Source organism: Canis aureus, chromosome 13, assembly GCF_053574225.1.
Source record: "Canis aureus isolate CA01 chromosome 13, VMU_Caureus_v.1.0, whole genome shotgun sequence".
NCBI classification, from domain to species: Eukaryota; Metazoa; Chordata; class Mammalia; order Carnivora; family Canidae; genus Canis; species Canis aureus.
In genome coordinates, this window is record NC_135623.1 from 62,126,615 (window position 1) to 62,145,166 (window position 18,552).

The window sequence follows — 18,552 nt, forward strand, 5'->3', positions numbered from 1 at the left end:
CTTCTCCCTGTATTGTCAGTTCATTGACTCAGGATTATTTATCACATCATATCCCAGACACTTCCCCCAGCCCGAAGACCCTTTCCTCAGCTTCCTTCGCCACCCTTAAATGTCAGTAGAGATTTTCCATCCTGTGCTGTTTTCTTGATTTCTCTTCTTCCTAATTAGAAAGAGTTATCCCTAAACTTCCATTGTATTTTGAACTTCTTCTATTATGGAAGGGCCTCTTTTGTATTATTCATACAATTCCTTTATCCTTGAACTGTGAGATCATGAAGGACAAAGTCTTATTTTCTTTGAATACAATCTCTCCCATCATCACCAACAGACTTTGCCACACAGTGTTTGACACTTAATAGATGCTCAATGAAGGCTTGTTAAATTGTCAGGGTGAACACATACAAGTTTTGCTAATAGATGTAGAGAGTTATAAATCTCGGGAAACTGGAAAGATTGAAAATGTAGAGAAGCACTCCTGGGTATGACATATTGATTTTTTTTTTAATTTTCCATGCTTTTGACAACATTCACAGACTTTATCATGGATCTTTGTATCTGACACACTGTACCAAGTTCTGTAAGTCTGTAGCCCAAAAGACCTGTGACCTATTTGGTTTTATGTTCGTAAACATAAGATAAATTTCATTACCTTGTCCTAATTTAGTGCTCTGCACCCCTTGTTGACCTAATTGAGCTGACTTACCTGTTTTGTGACAAGCACTAGTCACACAAGCTCAAAACCACTGATTTCTTAGTCTTGATTTTTTTCTTATGCTCAAAACCCCCTCTTCCATCCAATAGGCTCTTTATTTCCTAACATGTTTTGAAATTTTACCATGTTCTAAAAAGTACACTGAGAATTTTATATTCCTTGTTATTTAATTTTCATCACAGTTTTGTAAAGTGGGCACATACCCATTTCTATTTATTTAAATTCAATTAGCCAACATATAGTACATCATTAGTTTCAGATGTAATTTTCAATAATTCATCAGTTTCCATTTCTTTAGATGAAAAAAATTGAGACTCAGAGAGGCCAAGTGATTTGTAGGAGGGGCAGACGGTCATTTGAAGAAACATTCAAAGACTTTCTCATTGGTTCCCTTCAAGTATCTCTAACATACCTTCCTGTATTCTTATTAGGAAAACACACTGGTCTACACAAAGTTGAAGGTTTCCATTGTAACTTTGAAGAAAAAATGCAACTGAGACATCTAATAATAGCTTTGCAAATAAGCATGTATGTAAGCACACATTTAAGTAAGATACACACATTTAATTAGGTTTTATGCACTCATTTTTACTAAGTGTTAAGCACTTTGAGGACCCTGAAGGAGCTCTTATCTTCCACTGAATTAGAAAATCTGTAGAGAAAAAAGTTTACAAGGCTTTGTGGTAAATGGTCTGGATTATGCAATGACTATTCTTAGTGTTGTGGAAATTCAGAGAAGAGGAAGAGTCAGTGAGCATGGAGCTGCGAGTGGGGGTTTCTTGTCACATTCAACACTTCAGTTCTTCAGTTTGGATAAGAAGAGGGGAGTATGTGCTGTGTTCAGCTAAGAAAGAGAAGCAAGAACAGGTGGTTTCAAAAGATGGGGATGAAAGGGAGGTTGGAACAGGGACAAGTCAAAGTTGAAAGTCCATGTGGAGAATGATGTGGCGTAGGTTATGGGGAACATAATGCAGAGAATAATACAACTCAAAAAGGACAGTTCAATTTGCTGCAGAAGGGAATATGGAACCATTCAAGTTTTAAAAGCAAGTAAGAGACTGGACCAAGGAAGCTAAGAAATTTTAAATTCGTATTCAAAAAATAGCACATCGTTAAGCACTAGTCTGCACTTACGTACCTATACTATTTCAGCCTTCTCTGTACTTGCAAAACTTCTTATATTGCTATAACTTTTGAACCATGCAAACATATTTTTAAAAAAGAATGTCAAAAGTATACCAGAGTTGTTAGTTTCCTTAAGTTAATTTAATATTTTAACACATTTTAACCTATTTACATGGTTCAAAAGTCAATGGTAAGTGAAACATCCATTACAAAGATACTGAACATGAACAGACGGTGCATTTTGAGAGAATGATGAAGGGGGAAAGTCATTGGGCTTATGTGTGTGTTTTTATCTCTTAAAATACACTCTGGATATCTTTCCATATCAAGCACACAGGGTGTCCCTCGTTTCTTTTATATATATATATCTGTGTTGCATTCTGTTGTGTGGCCATGAAGATTGCCTCATCTGAGTGTGGGTGTGGTGGTGTTCTAGGGCCCCAGAGTCTCCTCCAGGGGGGTTGTACAACCACCCTCACAACAACCTGATGATAAAGTTTGTCCAACAGAGGGTGTTGTTAAATGTTTAGGGTTTTGTCAGCATAATAGGTGAGAAATAGTGCTACAGGGTAGCACTTTGCTTTTTTTTTTTTTTTTTTTTTTGTATTTTTTTTTACCATGTGTTTCATTTGTTTTTTTTACCATGTGATTCCAGAGTTAAGCAAGAATTAAAGAAAAATGCAGCCGTTGACTGAAACAAGAAAATCAAGAGGAAGATCTGATTTGAGGGGAATTCTTGTGAGTTAGGCTTCTAACTCATTGCAGTTAAGGACAACAAGAGATGTCAAGGAGAAAGGCAATCCTAGAGAAATGTCAGGGCCCCTGAGGAGGCAGTGTGGAAGTAATCAATATACCAATGGGCTAGATTTAAGTCATGTTTTCTCATAAAATTCAAGCAGCTTAATATGAATCAGGGTTATGATAAACATCTCCAAAATTTCTTTTCCTTACAGTGCTTTCATATTTTTGTTCATCAAAAGTGAAATACCAAATAACACATGTTCGGTGGACACCACACCATTAATGACAGAGCATGTAAGTACAATATGAGAAACAATATGATTGGAAACATAAAATTAAAATAAAAGGAAAGTGCATAGATTTGAAACACAGATGAGAAGGTAGTTTTGTTTTTGTTTTTTTCATTTGGGGCCATTGAAAACATGTTTGCATATTTATTATAGTTAGATCTATATATCAACCAATCAAGATTGCCACAGGAAAACTTCTCAGCAAACTCAGAGGTCCATTTATGTATAAATGTATCTACAAGCTCTTATTTTGGAATGGCTTAAGATTTCTGGAATGGGAGGACCCTAAGTACTGAAGAGGAATATGAAAGCCCTTTTAGGAAGAGGGAGGAGGGAGGCCATAAGGTAGACCCAGGGAGAGCAGTGGAGAATAGATCAGAGGCAGCCAATGAAAGAATAAATCCAGTCGTATGAAAAGGAAGTCATATGAAAGGAAGAGTAGGACTTGATTTTCTTCCTTTTTCTCTTTTGTCACATCCTGTTCCACTCAAAGGTAAAGTCAAGAAATATGTAAAAAAGTTGCTGTTTGACCTTGAAGAACCTAAATTAGTCTGGAGTAGCAAATCTTGATTAAACAGAAACAACCCGGGATCCCTGGTGGCGCAGCGGTTTGGCGCCTGCCTTTGGCCCAGGGCGTGATCCTGGAGACCCGGGATCGAATCCCACATCGGGCTCCCGGTGCATGGAGCCTGCTTCTCCCTCTGCCTGTGTCTCTGCCTCTCTCTCTCTCTCTCTGTAACTATCATAAATAAATAAAAATTAAAAAAAATAAAAAATAAAAAAAAAAATAAACAGAAACAACCCAAAAAAGAGATCTGACAAAGCATAAGGGCCAGTGGCTACATATACAAAAGTGATTTTGGGGCAAACTCCCATTACCATGAGTCCAGACTCAATCCTTCCTATTTCAAGTATCTCTTCTATCTGCTGTGGGTCCAGGGCTATCTAGCTGCCCTCAGAAACCAGTGTCCTATACCCCTCCAGAGTCATTGCCTCCCTGGAAGGTGCTGCCTCTACTCCTTACTTCAAAATTAACCTTTTCTTCTTCCTTCCCTCTTCACCTATCAAAACCATTATCGGGAGTGCCTAGGTGGCTCAGTGGTTGAGCACCTGTCTTTGGCTCAGGTGGTGATTCCAGGGTCCCGGGATCGAGTCCCACATTGGGCTCCCTGCATGGAGGGAGCCCTCTGCCCATGTCTCTGCCTCTCTCTCTCTCTCTCTCTCTGTCTCTGTCTCTCTCTTTCTCTCTCTGTCTCTCATGAATAAATAAGTAAAATCTAAAAAAAAAAAAAAGTCCTCAAATAAGATGACTGAAACCTTAAATTGACATGTTAGTTAATAATTAGCTTAAGTATAAGAGAAAAGAGATTTGTTAGCCCATAGATATCTCTAATCCAGAAAATGTTGCAGAGAGAATGGAGGAATTGGGATTGAGAGAATGTGTCCAAAATTCCTCATCTCCCCTAGGAAGTCAGATACCTCCTGACCAACCACCCTTTAAACCAAGGGAGAGAAAAAGAAAACTGCAACTCAGAAAAAGATACATAGTATCTTAGTAGTAGGTTAACTGCCTTAGATTTTTCTAGGCGAGATGGAAGGATATGAGCAAACCAAGTGAAAAGTTACATAATCAGCATGGCTGGGTATTGTGCAACCATACACTATGAGCTCTTCATCATTGAAAGAAAGCAGTATTGCCAAACTTAACACATGACGAAGAATTCAAATCTAGTTTCTTATCTCTTACAAAGGCTTTAGGAATATCACATTAAACAAACTTCAGCTAAAAGGCAAAAATGATTAAAATTCAATATTAGAAATATTTTAAGTGTGCTTGTAATTTTTCCTTAGACTATTAACCTAAAAAAAGAATTTTGACTTTACATGAAACATGACTGGAAATGTTTTATTAACTAATTCAGTTTTTAAAAGTGAATAAAGGGCAGTCCAGGTGGCTCAGCGGTTTAGCGCCGCCTTCAGCCCAGGGTGTGATCCTGGAGCCCCGGGATTGAGTCCTGCGTCGGGCTCCCTGCATGGAGCCTGCTTCTCCCTCTGCCTGTGTCTCTGCTTCTCTCTCCCTCTCTGTGTGTCTCTCATGAATAAATAAATTTTTCAAAAAAAAAATAAATTGCACTTAAAAAATAATAAATTTTTTAAAAGTGAATAAAAAAGTACCTATCAATCTGAAGTATTCCATAGAAGAGTCTGAGTTTTCCTTGGTTCTAATTTTTTATAGATTATTAAAACATGCAGATTAAACACACGCATTGTTTACTTCTGTTACTTTTAAAGGGTGTATCAAAACAGCCATATATTAAACTGAAAAAATTTAGACAGAGAAGCTGCCCACAGCCAAACCATTCTGAATGAAAGAGGAAAAGGATCAGAAACATTTGAGTCTGGAGAGATGCACAGAATCAGAATGCATAGTGTCACATGCTCATATTTTTAAAGTATGTTTGAGAAAGAAGAGAAAAACACTGAAAATCTTCTTGCCACCAGTATGACTATCAATTGAATGCTGTTTTTGTTTTTGTTTGTGCCAATATTTTCAATAGGTGATCAACAGCAGTCAAGATCCCTGTCCTGATTATTCCTGGGTGGATAAACTTTCTAGAGCACAGCAGCGCACAGTGTAAGAAGAGGTTCTATTATTCTCTTTCATATTTAATTAAAGCAAGGATTATCAGAGTGAAGTGCTACTCATCTAAGTTCAAGAAGCAAATGGTATCATAAGCTTTGACTCCCGTAGTGCTGTGGTGGACAGATTTTCTTGTCCCCTGCTGAATTTTCAGTTTGAGAGGTCCTTGATATCAGTGTTTCTTTCAAGAAATTCCTAAGCCAAAAAAAAAAAAAAAAAAAGAATGAAAAAATAAACAGAAAAAGAAATTCCTAAGCCACTGCGGTATTTCTAGCCAATAAATAGCTTACGAAAGCAATCTCGCTTTGCAGTACTTTTGTGCCTAAAGTACAAGAGGTAATATAGGCCGGAGTATATAATGATCAACAGGCTCTCACCAATCACGATCAAATTAGACAACACACTCCTCTAATACTGCACTGCCCAGGACACTTGTCCTCTGCTGGAAATCCCTACACTCAGGTGTTAGACAATTTTTTAATCCCAAGATATTCATTTTCAAATATAGTAGACATTTTGGGTTCCTGTAATTATACCCCTCACTGTCATAAAGTGGGTCCCTATATCTTAGGGTTTCTTGTGGGATGGCTCAATAGCAGCCCCTATATCTTAGGGTTTACTGTGGGATGTTTTTGGATTAGCAGAGAAATATGAAAGCATGTAAGTGGATAGATAGCTTGAGTTTTACAGTTGATGACTGTTTCGGACTTTATGTGGTGACACACATAAGCGCTTCAAGAATAGAAAGCATTTTCTCTGTTAGTATAGACATGAACCTCACAGTGGGAAAGAGCCTGTGCCTGGCGCATAATAAATGCTTGATAGATCTTTGAATGAAGGAAGGAACGAGCTCATGAACAAGCTTTGGAAGATAAATATGTTACTGTTTTTGCTTCAGAGTAAAACAGATCTCTCAAAACATTTTTTCACAAAGCTTCTCCCTTCTAAAGGAATTTTTGTTGGAAACAAAAAAAAAGGCACTTTTGATTGTCTTATGATTAGCCAGACCTGGTCTTTTAGTCCTGTCTATGCCTGGGGCACCTCTTTCAGGACTGTGGAGTCCAGGCTTCCCCATGACACACGGATTTCCAGTGTGGATAGAGCTGATTGCCAGGTTGGCCTGTGAGTTTCTATTAAAATAGACTCTAAGAATTTGTTTTTAAGTTTGGAAAGGAATGTTTTTGTTCGTTTGTTTTTGCCTAACATTCTGTTTTATGCCATTGCCCTTTGTATTAAGTTAAAGGGACTGTTCCAAAATATTAATCATCTCTCAACAAAATTATCAGGAACACTTGCCTCATGCAAATGTGGCCCAAGACTGAGGAGGCGCCATGACTCCAGTGCTTAAGAAGAAGTATTCTGTTTTTATAACAAGAACTGTAATACCCAAATTATTTGATTAAATCAGCATTTCTTGACCATACCCTCATCAGTGAAGGTATGGGCAAGTGCAGGGACATTCATTTAGTATTTTGTCTATCCTAGCCCTGTGCTGGATAAATTGAGTGTTTACAAAATAAGCCTGGGGATCCCTGGGTGGCTCAGCGGTTTAATGCCCGCCTTTGGCTCAGAGCGTGATCCTGGAGACCTGGGATCAAGTCCATGTCAGACTCCCTGCGTGGAGCCTGCTTCTGCCTGTGTCTCTGCCTCTCTCTCTCTGTGTGTCTCTTATGAATAAATAAATCTTTTTTAAAAAAAAATAAGCCTAGGGCATAGTATCAGTCTACAAATAGTTCATATTTAGACAGCCAAGTTTATTATGCAGACAGTATAATGATAGCATAGTCACGTCGTTGCAGTGACAATTTATAATGATAATCCATCAGAACTTCTATGAATCGTATACTTCCAAAACCAGGCAGTGGGGGACAGAAGCTACACTTTAGGTCTTGATGTCTTTCTGACCCTGATGCTCTGACCCTGCAAGGTATTTCTTTGACTTTTGACAGTCACAGAGCTTGAAATGGATGTGTGATTTCTGCATAACTGCTTGTGATTTACACTTTGAAGCATGCTTTAGTTATGATTCCATTTGTGTGTTTGTCAGAAATATTGCTGTGGGCCAAGATTAATAGTAATGTATTTGTTTTTTAAGGGGCTGCAGTCTTGCAGTGATATCTGGAATACTCTATGGGTCTACGTTTGTGCCAATAATTTATATCAAGGACCACAGCAAAAGAAATGATAGTATATACGCAGGGGCAAGCCAATATGGTAAGGGTAAACCATTATTTTACTTTATAAATAAATTCAATACCTGTTTTTCTTAAGAATACAAAGAGAATGTGGTCCTAGTAAATCCTGGTGCATAGATTTGATCTTACTTTTTCACTGTAAGTGGTGAATTAGAAAACCACTGAAGACTAAAAGTAATAAAGGACTGTTTGAGTCATCTCACATGATCGGCAAAATACAAATATAATCAAGTTTATTCTAGTCAGGATTTATATCAACTACTTAGATCTTAACACTTGCTTCTTAGCTTTACAGTGAGATTCAGAGATTATTTTCCAGTTAGATAATCTCTGAGAAAATATATATTCTTCTGCTCTTTCAGGTAAACGTCAAAGTATAACTTTCCTAATGGTCAAAATATGGCCTAGTCAGAAGATATTATTTTTAAAACATAGAGAAGTGCATTGAAAGGCTCAACATAATGCTCCCAGATTACCTCAGTTTCTGGATGTAGAGTCTGTCTGGTGTAAACTCAACACCGTGTCCAAGAGCCTTGTACAGGCTCATCAGGAAATGAAAGAGGGTCTACTTCAGGGGTCCTATCATTTTGTTGAAGCATGGCTTCCACCCATGAACCCATAAAAGAATGAGATCATAGGCAATAAAGTTCTGAATTGGATGGTAGAGAAAATTAATGTGATCTGTGTTCAGATAAGGGTGAAATCTGGAAGGCAAAAGTTATGAGGGAGAGACTGATGACAAAACTGGGATTTGAAAGACTTTAATGGAATAGATAGACTGCATTGACACCATTGTTTCTTCCTTCCTTTTTATATTCAGTCCAATTAGCATTCAAACCTTTTACTAACTTCCGTCTTTTTTTAAAGATTTTCCGCAAATGCTTTGTGTGTTTTTATTATTTTCATTTGTAAAGGATAAAAATCAATAAAAATAGAATAACAGAGGACAAATTAAAAGAGAAAGAAAATCAAGAGTTAAAAAATAAAACAAAACCAGGAATGAGTCTAAAAACCATAACATATTTGTACACTTGCTAGAAATGAGCCATAAATTTGGCTCTAAGATTTCTTATAGACACAAGGGAAATCAAATCAGTCCCACAATTCAGTGAACGCAAGATAAAAAGAACTAATCATCCAGGAGCATGGTTGCTCTTGGTCCTGGGCCATAATAAATAATGTCCTCTTTACTTAATAATGTCCTCTTTACATAATACAGAGTCATTTTTTAGGGACCTTTCTTATGACAATGTTAATGTCATCTAATAGGAACACACTTCATTCCAATTTATTAAAAAATAGTTCCAGGGAGGTACAATTTTTTATTTCATTTATTCAACAAACACATAAGTATCACATGTACTGTGCTAAACACTATTCTAAGCACGTGACAATAATAATTCACTTGACCCTTATAGTAACCTTATTGGTTAGATACCGTTATTATTCTTGTTTTACAATTAAGAAAATTAAGACAGTGAGAGATTAGGTAATTTGCCCAGGTCTCAAAGTTAGCAAGTAGTGGATTGTAGATCTCTCCCAGGTGATCTGTGCTTTTTTTAACTATGTTATGCTGCTCCTTGTGGTAGTCCATAGATATGTTGTTCTTACCTGATCCAGAAAGAGGGTTTAAGATTTTAGAAGAAAAGGCACACTCTTTGACCTTTGAGCTTTTTTCGTTAAATATGACCCCTCATCTTTGTCAAAACCTTAGTTGGTAGAAACATTAAATCCAATGTGACCTTCCCAGCCAAGAACCTGTAATAGACCCATTTGTCTGACTAAAATACAATCTGTTTAAACAGTTGGCGTAGTTGGGGTTTCTCGGATTTGGACCACCATCATGTGTCATTAACACTCGCATGTAATAAGGCTTAGAGTAAATAATTAAATAAAACCCTCTTTGGTAGAACTTCCTGATTATCTTTCCATATAGCTGTCATCTGCAACAGATACACTGGTCTCCAGATCAGTCACCATATAAAATTAGTACTCCCCAATATTCTTCACAATGCCCCCCCCCCACTACAGTCTACCTGGAGATTTGCTACAATTGCCATTTGTAAAATTAAGTCGAAACCTATTCTAAAAAGAAGGTCGTATTCACATAATGTTTATAGTTTCTTATTTACCTTTCCAATCATAAATCCGCGTTTTAGATCTGATTGTAGTGACTAATTTACTCTTAATGTTTCTAAGTTTTAAATATGTTCATTAAAACTCTATGTACAGCATGTAGAAAGCCAGGATGATAAAATATAATTAATGGTTCCTTTACTTTTAAGGTTAATTTTGGTGAGTTTGTTTTATTTTTAGAACTCTAAATATATTTGAAATGAATGAAAGGATACATTTGAGAGTTTTATGATCTGCATTTTCAGATTTAGACTACGTTTTTGCACACTTCAGTGGCATCTTTTTTACAAGCACAGTCTACTTTCTGGCCTACTGTATAGCCATGAAAAATAACTTTAAGCTATATCCTAAAGCAGTCCTGCCAGGTAAGAATATTTACTACAAAAAATATTTTTACTCTATGAAAGTCTTCTCTACTCACTTAGCTTGAGTAATCGTCTTCTGGAAATCAAGCCATCCCTGTGTGTGTGTATCTGTGTATATGTTCATTCCCTAATTGCTTTGGCCCTACTCACCAGTAAATATAAAAGATTTAAAAACCATGAAACTGGGTGTGAAATGACAGTCATTACAGAACCTGAAACTTGAACAGTGAATCTAAGATGATTTCCTGTGCCAAAATACCTTGAGTATTGACCTATACAAAGAATGCTTATTAAAAGTCAGTGTCATGTGACTATTTTTTCTTTAAAAAAATGGTATGAACAAAGAGAACTTTGTAGTCACTTGGGTAAACAAACATTTTCTCTGAAAAATAAGAAATTGTTTTAGATTTTGAAAAGGGCATATGATAAATGCACATACTTTGGACTTAATTCATTCGGCACTGGTGGTAAAAAAAAAAAATATGCCTATAATTCCTCATTTACTTAGAAGTTTGCCATAATGCAATTTAGAATATAAGTCCACAAGTAAAAAACTTTTAAGAACAAAATAAAGCATATGTCAGAGATTCATTTTGTTTACCTGATTCATTTAAGTCAAAGTACGCCACTATATGGTGTAGTATACAACTATACCATTATAAAAAATAAAAGATAGGATATTTATTGAACACCCAACTAAAGTATCCTAAAATTTTTATCTGGTATTTTCGTTCAAATTCTAGGAGCTTCCCCCCCACCACTTTAGCTATAAGATCATTCTGAACTTCACATTTTATGTTGAGAGTTGAAAGTAAATGGTGTTTGCAGAGCATGTTCAGATCCAGTATCTTCCTTAGGTCCCTCTCCACTACCCAATCTTTACATCAACTACAACTTTGGGTATTTTATTTAATGTCAATAAAGTGAAAAGATTGATAGTTATACCCACAGCAGTCATGAACCAGAAAAAAAAAATGATTTAGTTTCCAAAATGACCATAAAATCATGTTGGCCAAAAATGTCTATAGGAATGCATTGATACGAGCACTTTCATATTCCCACCATATTGAAGGCAAGGACTTTTCAGGAAAGGAACGTGGCTTTTAAGTGTGTGCTGTTTGCATGTGTTTCAGGATTCCTGTCAGGAGTTCTTTGGGCAATAGCCACCTGCTGTTGGCTCATAGCTAACCACTCTCTCAGCGCTGTGGTCAGTTTTCCAATAGTCACTGCGGTAAGTAGCTGAATGTTTTTCCAAATTTTTGTTTTGCAAATGCAAATCTGATCTTTCTGAAGCATACCTAGTGAATCATTGAGGACTTCAATTTTTTGGAGTTCAATTTTTTAGGAGTACAGTTTGTAGAACAGATTCATGTACACTCTCCAACACCCCCTCACCTCCGTCCCTGATTGCTAAGGGAACACTGATTGCTACCCTCATTCTAGCAGGTTTGTTCATTTTAGATATCCTTGTAGTCTTTGGTAATTTTACCTAATGTCATTTTGGATACATTATAATTTACTGTTTATAACAATACTTATCTCTGTATAACAGTTTATCAGTTAAAAATGCTTTTGTGTATATTTTGACACTTGAATCTCATGATAACCTTGAGAGACAAGAAGTATTTCAGAAAAGGTGCCCCTTTTCTTTTCTTTCTCTTTTTTCTTTTTCTTTCTTTGCAATAACCCATAGACCATGTCCAAACAAATATTTAGGAAATCATCAGCCAAAGAGCCTCAAAGGACAGTGATACCTTTTGGCATTGTCTTCTATCGTGTTCTCCGAAGGGAAAAAAATTTCCGGATTAGAGAGGATAAAATTCTTGAGCAATTGGCCTGATAACATTAATATTACGTCCCCTGTTCTATTGTTTCCTCCCATCCTGCCCAAGTCACTATGGAACTGCCTAAAGGACCCAGATGCTTCTTGTTTGGTTTGGATTTTGAGGCTTAGGACCTTACGTCATTGATAAAAGACAGTTCCTTTGACCTATTTCTCTGACTCTTTTGATGTTGAATTTTCCAGACGCTGATAAACAGGGTAACGTATTTTTATTGCTTCGCTTACATGCCTGGAGTGGAGTCAAACTTTGTTAACCCAATCGTGTAGACAGTTGGAGTAGTGGAGGAGAAGAAAAATGTTGGAATTGTTTATGAGAAACTCTTGCAGAGTTTGTGCAGGGATTGAAAAGGAATCGTAAAAATGCTGATACAATACACTTTCTCCACAAAGACCACAATTAATCCAAATTCCATTTTTTCTTTCTCAGTTTAAAAAAGTTAATAAACTTGAATAGCTTTGTTTCAAACTGCAGAATCATCCTTTCTTCCCACCTCATTTCTTCTCATTTCCCTTTCCTAGATTATTTCATTCCTGTCTGAATAAACCTATTGCTTATTTTCCTCACATGGCTTTTCTGACTTCCCATAATACTGTCTTTAGATCCATTGGAGTGTAACTTTAGACATAGTTCATCACTGTGCAATAGTATCAGTTTAAGAATTTTTTTAAAGTGCATTATTCACTGGATCCGAAAGAACATACTGCAGTTTCTTCAGTTATAAGATGGCTTCATGCCAAAAAGAGTTATAAATTACTCCTACACTTTCAAGGCACCTGGGTTGCTCAATCAGCTCAGCATCTGCCTTCAGCTCAGGTCATGATCCCAGGGTCCTAGGATAGAGCCCCGAATCCAGCTCCCCACTCAGTGGGGACCTGCTTCTCCCTCTCCCTCATCACCTTCTTCTGCTTGTGCTCTCTCTCTCTCAAATAAATAAATAAAATCTTTTTTTTTAATTATTCCTAGACTTTCTCCTGTTAATCCCATTTTTGTGTCCTTAGTTCATTAGAAAACATAAGCCATTTGCTTATTAAAATAGTTTATTATTAGTAAATAAACTAATTAGTAAAATAGATCACATAATAGTATAGCATCATCAATGTAATAAATATGAAAATCATAAAGAAACAAAATATCTTCATTTTTTACCTAATGTTACTTTAGTTTAATGTTAAGGTTGAGATTATGAATAGTTTTCCCTGACAATACGGTTATACTCTTTTTACAGTAAAAAGTTATTCAATTAAAGTATGAGGTCAGCTCCCCAGTTTACTGTATTTATGTAGAGTATAAGTCACAGAAAAATAACCAATTTAATTGAAGTTTTTCTTTTTGTTAAGGGTCCAGGATTTATAGCTGCAATGTGGGGTGTCTTCATGTTTAAGGAAATAAAGGTATGTACAAGAAAGGACAAATTTCGAAAACAGGTGTAGAGCCACGTAAGAAAGGTATTTAATACTGTATTTGTGTTATTTTCTGAAAACTGTATGTGATCCCTAAGCCCAGGGCAGAAAACATATGAATGGATTTGACAAATCAGATGTTCCAAATGTTATCATCCCTAACAAGGAAAGAAAATACTGAAGATATGATCAATATTATGAAACATGTTTCTCTCCACCCCAGCCCCCAGTGGGAAAATGCTTTAGTTGACTTTAGTTTCTTTCCTTTAAGAGGTTTTGGTTACATAATCCAATAAAATATGATGGGGGAGATTTTATTTGATGTAAAATATTATAGATAAACAGGATGAAATACTTTTTATCCTAAAGATTTAAATATCCCTGAGGCAAATGGAATTTGTGAATGGATTTTTCTGTTGGTTCTCATGCCTCCCAAAGGCCCCTATATAAAACCAGCAACTTTATAGGAAATTAATATGGTAGCAGGTGACTAGGACCACTTCTCTTTCAAGTGTAAATGATGGTGATTTAAAACTGCATTTATTAAATAGCTGTAGGATGTGTGTGTGTGTGTGTCTTCATTAAAAAGTATTTTAGGAGCACCTGACTGGCTCAGTCGGTGGAGCTTAGGACTCTTGACCTCGGGGTTATGAGTTCTAGCCCCACATTGGGTATAGAGATTGCTTAAAAACAAAATATTTCCCAAAAAAATCTTTATTTTAGAATTTTCCCCACTTATTTTTATTTGAGGAATATATGTAAATAGTATTTTGTAATAGGTTTTACTAAAAATATATATAAATCAGAGATATTTTGTCAAGGTATCATAGACATAATATTTTCTGCCTTCATTCATATGCATCTGTAACAACAAATAATCCCTGGTTCTAAAAAAAATCTGATGTTCCTAATCTCTGGGAACCAAAAATCTGATGTTCCTAATCTCTGGGATAATCCTTAAAATTATTATTCAATTTTATATTTAAAATATCATTTCATTTATTCTGAGTGAAATGTTTTGATTCAGAAAGCTTTAATTTGATAAGATTCTCAAATTTTAAAAAATAATGAATTTGTTTAGGAGTAAGATGCCAGGATCTCAATTTTTGTATTTTTTAAAGTACACAAGGCAACTTAAAACATCTATAAACCCATAAATTACTTCCATACACATTTCTCATTTATTTTACTTAGGGTAGCTTTCCACAAAAAATAATTCTGTGTCCAAAACATGCCATAATTTCATTGTAAATATTTCATTCACCTCCCAAAGGATAAATGATCACTATTTAGGAATTGGGTATTTATTATCCAGTATAACATCCTGAAGTCCTAGAAAATCACAAGTGAGCATAGCTTATTTGCAATTTTAGGTAAAAAGAAGCACAAGCGAAGAATGGATTTAATATAAAGGATTTGAAAGTATTTTAGTCACTACTACTGTAATAATGATACGGACTTAGAAATCCACTTCCCTAGTTACAAGAACTTGAGAGAGAGAACCCCCGGCCATTGAGCTTAGTGTTAATTCCTGAGTCCTCTAAAAAAGACACTAAAAGACATGAAAGAAAGCCTTTTTTAATGGTAGACTTTTTAAAAGATAACTCAGACCAAATAGAGAAGAATTTTTTTCTTGATTTTTTATTTATCTATTCATAGAGACACAGAGAGAGAGAGAGAGGAAGAGACACAGGCAGAGGGAGAAGCAGGCTCCATGCAGAGAGCCTGACCTGGGACTCCATCCAGGGTCTCCAGGATTACGCCCTAGGCTGCAGGTGGCGCTAAACCGCTGTGCCACCGGGGCTGCCTGAGAAGAATTTTTTTTAATGAGAAGCCATGACCAAGGAGGGCTTAATTCTGGAGTACAAGGATAGTTCACAATATGAAAATTGATCAGTGTAATATAATATTAAGTAAACAGAGAAAAACTATGTGATAATATATATTCAAAAAATGTGCTGAAACTAAAAAACCAGTTTTTAATTAAGAAAAAAAACCTCTTAGAAGTGTTACAAATAGGAGAAAGCTGTCAAAAAACAAGAGCAAACACATAGCTAAGGTGAAACATAAAGGTTCTAAATTACATCTCAATAAAGCTGAGAAAGGAAGTTCTCTGTAAGTTGAAAATCAAAGATATCTCTGTCACTGTTATTATTCAGTGTTTTCTGGACATCCTAGCCAGTGTGGTAAAATAAAATTAAGAAAGAAGGGGAAATAGTTGTAGAAAAGAAAATGAAAAAAATGTCATTTGCATGTAACATTATCTTCTTTAAAGTGGAGTTTTATCTGAAATTCTGAAAATGAGTCCTAAAGTTTGGCCAAGTACGTATGTAAAAATGAAGAGACTGAGGACCAAGCTAAAAGCAAAGAGTGACTTTTATTGACCTTCTGGGCTTAAAAAAAAAAACAAAAAACACAAACTTACAAATCTGTCTACAAATAAAAGTTAAGTGGCAAAAAAAAAAAAAAAAAAGTTAAGTGTCCAGTAAGACTTATCATTCAGTGCAGGTACCTAATTGCCTCTTAACAGGTGGTTTAAAGGCGAGTTTTAAATACTTTACATGCCAACTAGTTTAAGAAAGAGCTATCAACTAAACACTGAAACCAAAATCCCAGAAGAATTTTTGAAAATAATTTTTCTTAGAAACAAGATAAAACCCTAGAGGAAAACAAAAACAAAACATGTATCTTTATGACTTTTAGATCCTATCAGTTACATCTTGAAGCATCTTGAAGACACATATTTGAAAGTCTGCAACCTACAGCAGTTAAGAACTTAATCTGAGATCCAAGCATTTTTTGTGTAAAGAGTTTGATGATTTCATCGAGTCTTAATGCCATCAGGGCACCACCAGTTGGAGGCTTTCCATTTCCAATGTTCTTTCATATCTGATATCTATTCGTCTTTGGAAAGTTTGTTTTAGAATTTTACTTTAGCTATTTTAAGCTAGACATACATTATTATTTTTAGAAACACGCCTTAGTCACAATGTCTACAGAAACACCAATGCAGGGAATTACTACCACAACAATTTATAGGGCGGTAGCTACTCCCAGATAAAGAATGAGATGATCTGCTATCTTAATAGCTGCTTCAGAAATCCGAGTTAAAAACTTTTCACTTTGGGGAGAATGTTATCATGAACTTTCTAAGCATTAATATTCACATTTGACAAAGGGAAACTGTTGCTACTGCCCAAATATCATTGGTCTTTGTCCTTGTGAGACTAGGCAGGTTCTTAACCCCCTCTAAACCTAGGAGGCAGACAGATTCTTGACCTTAAAGGGGAAAAATATTTTACTCTCTGAGGACCCATTATTCTTATCTACATAGACAATAAAGGAGTGGGGTCAGCAAAGTATTCACACAATCGGGTTGTAAAGTGCTGATAACTGAGTACCCATATGATGTTTTTTTCTTATTTAAGTCATTGTATCAATTGTCTAATTCACAAAGGACATTTAGAAATCACCTGATTGTTATTCATTGAGCAACTATTTGAGTGCCTTCTCTCCATCAGGGCTGGTATCTGCAGTCTTTAGAACTGATAATATGTCAGAGAACCTTAAAGCCTTAGCAGGAGTGTGTGTGTGTGTGTGTGTGTGTGTGTGTGTGTGTGTGTGTAAAAGCTGTTCTGTGCTTGGCGAGGCTTTGTGGTGCTGTCTTTCGTCTGTGGAACTTGTGTTAGAGTAACTTCTGGTAGTATTCATACTCACAGTGAATCAGAAATTTCAGTTGGCTCCAACCCAACTTACAAACAACCTCCCTCTCTGGTCATCAAATAGAGATCATTCAATCCATTCTATCCCAATTCTTTATGAAATTGAAGAAAGAAGATATATGCCTTTTGGAATTTTGGCTGTGTGTTAATTGGCATTAATCTTAAGAGCTGATATTAATATTATATGATCTGTCAGGAGATCTCAATGTAGTTTTAGAATTTGTATCTCAAGTTAGGGAGATGCTGGCCGGTTAGGCATCCAACTCCGGATTTCTGCTCAGATCATGATCTCAGGGTCGTGAGCTGGAGCCTGGCAGTTGTGCTCCATCTTTTTGAGATTTTCTCTTTCCCTCTGTCCCTCCCCTCCAAAATAAATAAATAAATCTTTTTTTAAAAAGTTATTTCTTTGTTACCCAAAGATGGACTGGCTTCATTGGGAACTGGTTGTCAGTGTTTCCCATCTTTAAGACCAGTACACCTACCCATGGCCGGGCAAGACAAACTTAGTCTCTGTTTCTTCCTCACCATTCAGATCCATCTCTGTCTCTCCATCTGCACCTCATCATCTGTGCCCAGGAAGACTGTAGTCGCCTCCTTAATCATCTCCTCGCATCCATTCTGGACCCCTCCAATCTGTTCACCATCTGCAAAAAAAAAAAAAAGTGTGGGCTTTATGAAATGTGAATCCCATCTTTTCACCACATCCAGCAGCCTGTTTCCTTAAAGTCTTCCCATTCTTCTTCGGAAAAATAAAACCCCACAGTGTCCGTGGCCTATGAGATCCCCGTAAACTCGGGCCATAGCTGGTTTTGCTCCACTTAACTCTCGATGCTGTGGTCACACTGACTTCCTTTCCATCCCTGGCAAGTATCACACTTTTCTATTACAACAGAGCTTTGCACACAAAATTCCTTCTACCTGGAATGCCTACCTGTTTCCCTGCCCAATTAATTGGTACTTACAGTTTGAAGCTTAATTTCTCACCCTCCAAACTAGCCTCACTAAGATTCCTTTGTAACACACCCCAGAAACAATCATGGTCGTTTACTCATTAACACCCCTCTCGCTTTGTAACATTCTTTTCTGTGATTATTAACTTCTGTCTCCCATATTATACATTTATCTGAATAAGCACGCATTTTGCTCACCATTCTAACCCCAGCACATGTTGATGCAAAATGAGTGTCCACATGCATTTACTGAGTGAGTGAATTAGTAAGGTTCTAATGGGTTTTCAAGAAAATCTGGATGTTTATTTGGAGGGATAGCAAAAGGCATACAGGTGGCTGGAGCAGATGGTTAGTAAGGTCCCTAGCAATTTGGACATTCTGCATGTTTGCTTCAGATTTTCTTAATTACACTTACTTTTTTTTTAATTATT

The 18,552-nt window shown here is 36.3% G+C and overlaps 1 protein-coding gene and 1 long non-coding RNA gene across 13 annotated transcripts in view; one reads left to right on the top strand and one right to left on the bottom strand.

The window, feature by feature from the left end:
- Nucleotides 1-18,552, top strand: part of TMEM144 (transmembrane protein 144) — a 72,912-nt gene that overhangs the window by 27,838 nt on the left and 26,522 nt on the right. For 10 of the 12 annotated variants that reach the window (XR_013351106.1, XR_013351107.1, XR_013351108.1 and 7 more), the window contains 7 exons: nt 2,791-2,872; nt 5,427-5,503; nt 7,605-7,723; nt 10,086-10,205; nt 11,339-11,436; nt 13,387-13,440; nt 17,704-18,034. Coding sequence is in view for 1 of the 12 variants with exons in the window: in XM_077846502.1 (XP_077702628.1) it covers nt 2,791-2,872; nt 5,427-5,503; nt 7,605-7,723; nt 10,086-10,205; nt 11,339-11,436; nt 13,387-13,440 (550 nt within the window). In the remaining 11 variants the exon portion in view is untranslated. The remainder of the gene's footprint in view (nt 1-2,790; nt 2,873-5,426; nt 5,504-7,604; nt 7,724-10,085; nt 10,206-11,338; nt 11,437-13,386; nt 13,441-17,703; nt 18,035-18,552) is intronic. The other 2 variants (XR_013351115.1, XM_077846502.1) reach the window with 1 other exon arrangement.
- On the bottom strand, nt 5,336-18,206 carry LOC144282617 (uncharacterized). The gene is made up of 3 exons (XR_013351119.1): nt 18,134-18,206; nt 17,697-17,815; nt 5,336-5,704 (listed from the first exon to the last, which is right to left on the bottom strand). It is a non-coding gene; the product is annotated as an uncharacterized LOC144282617 (long non-coding RNA).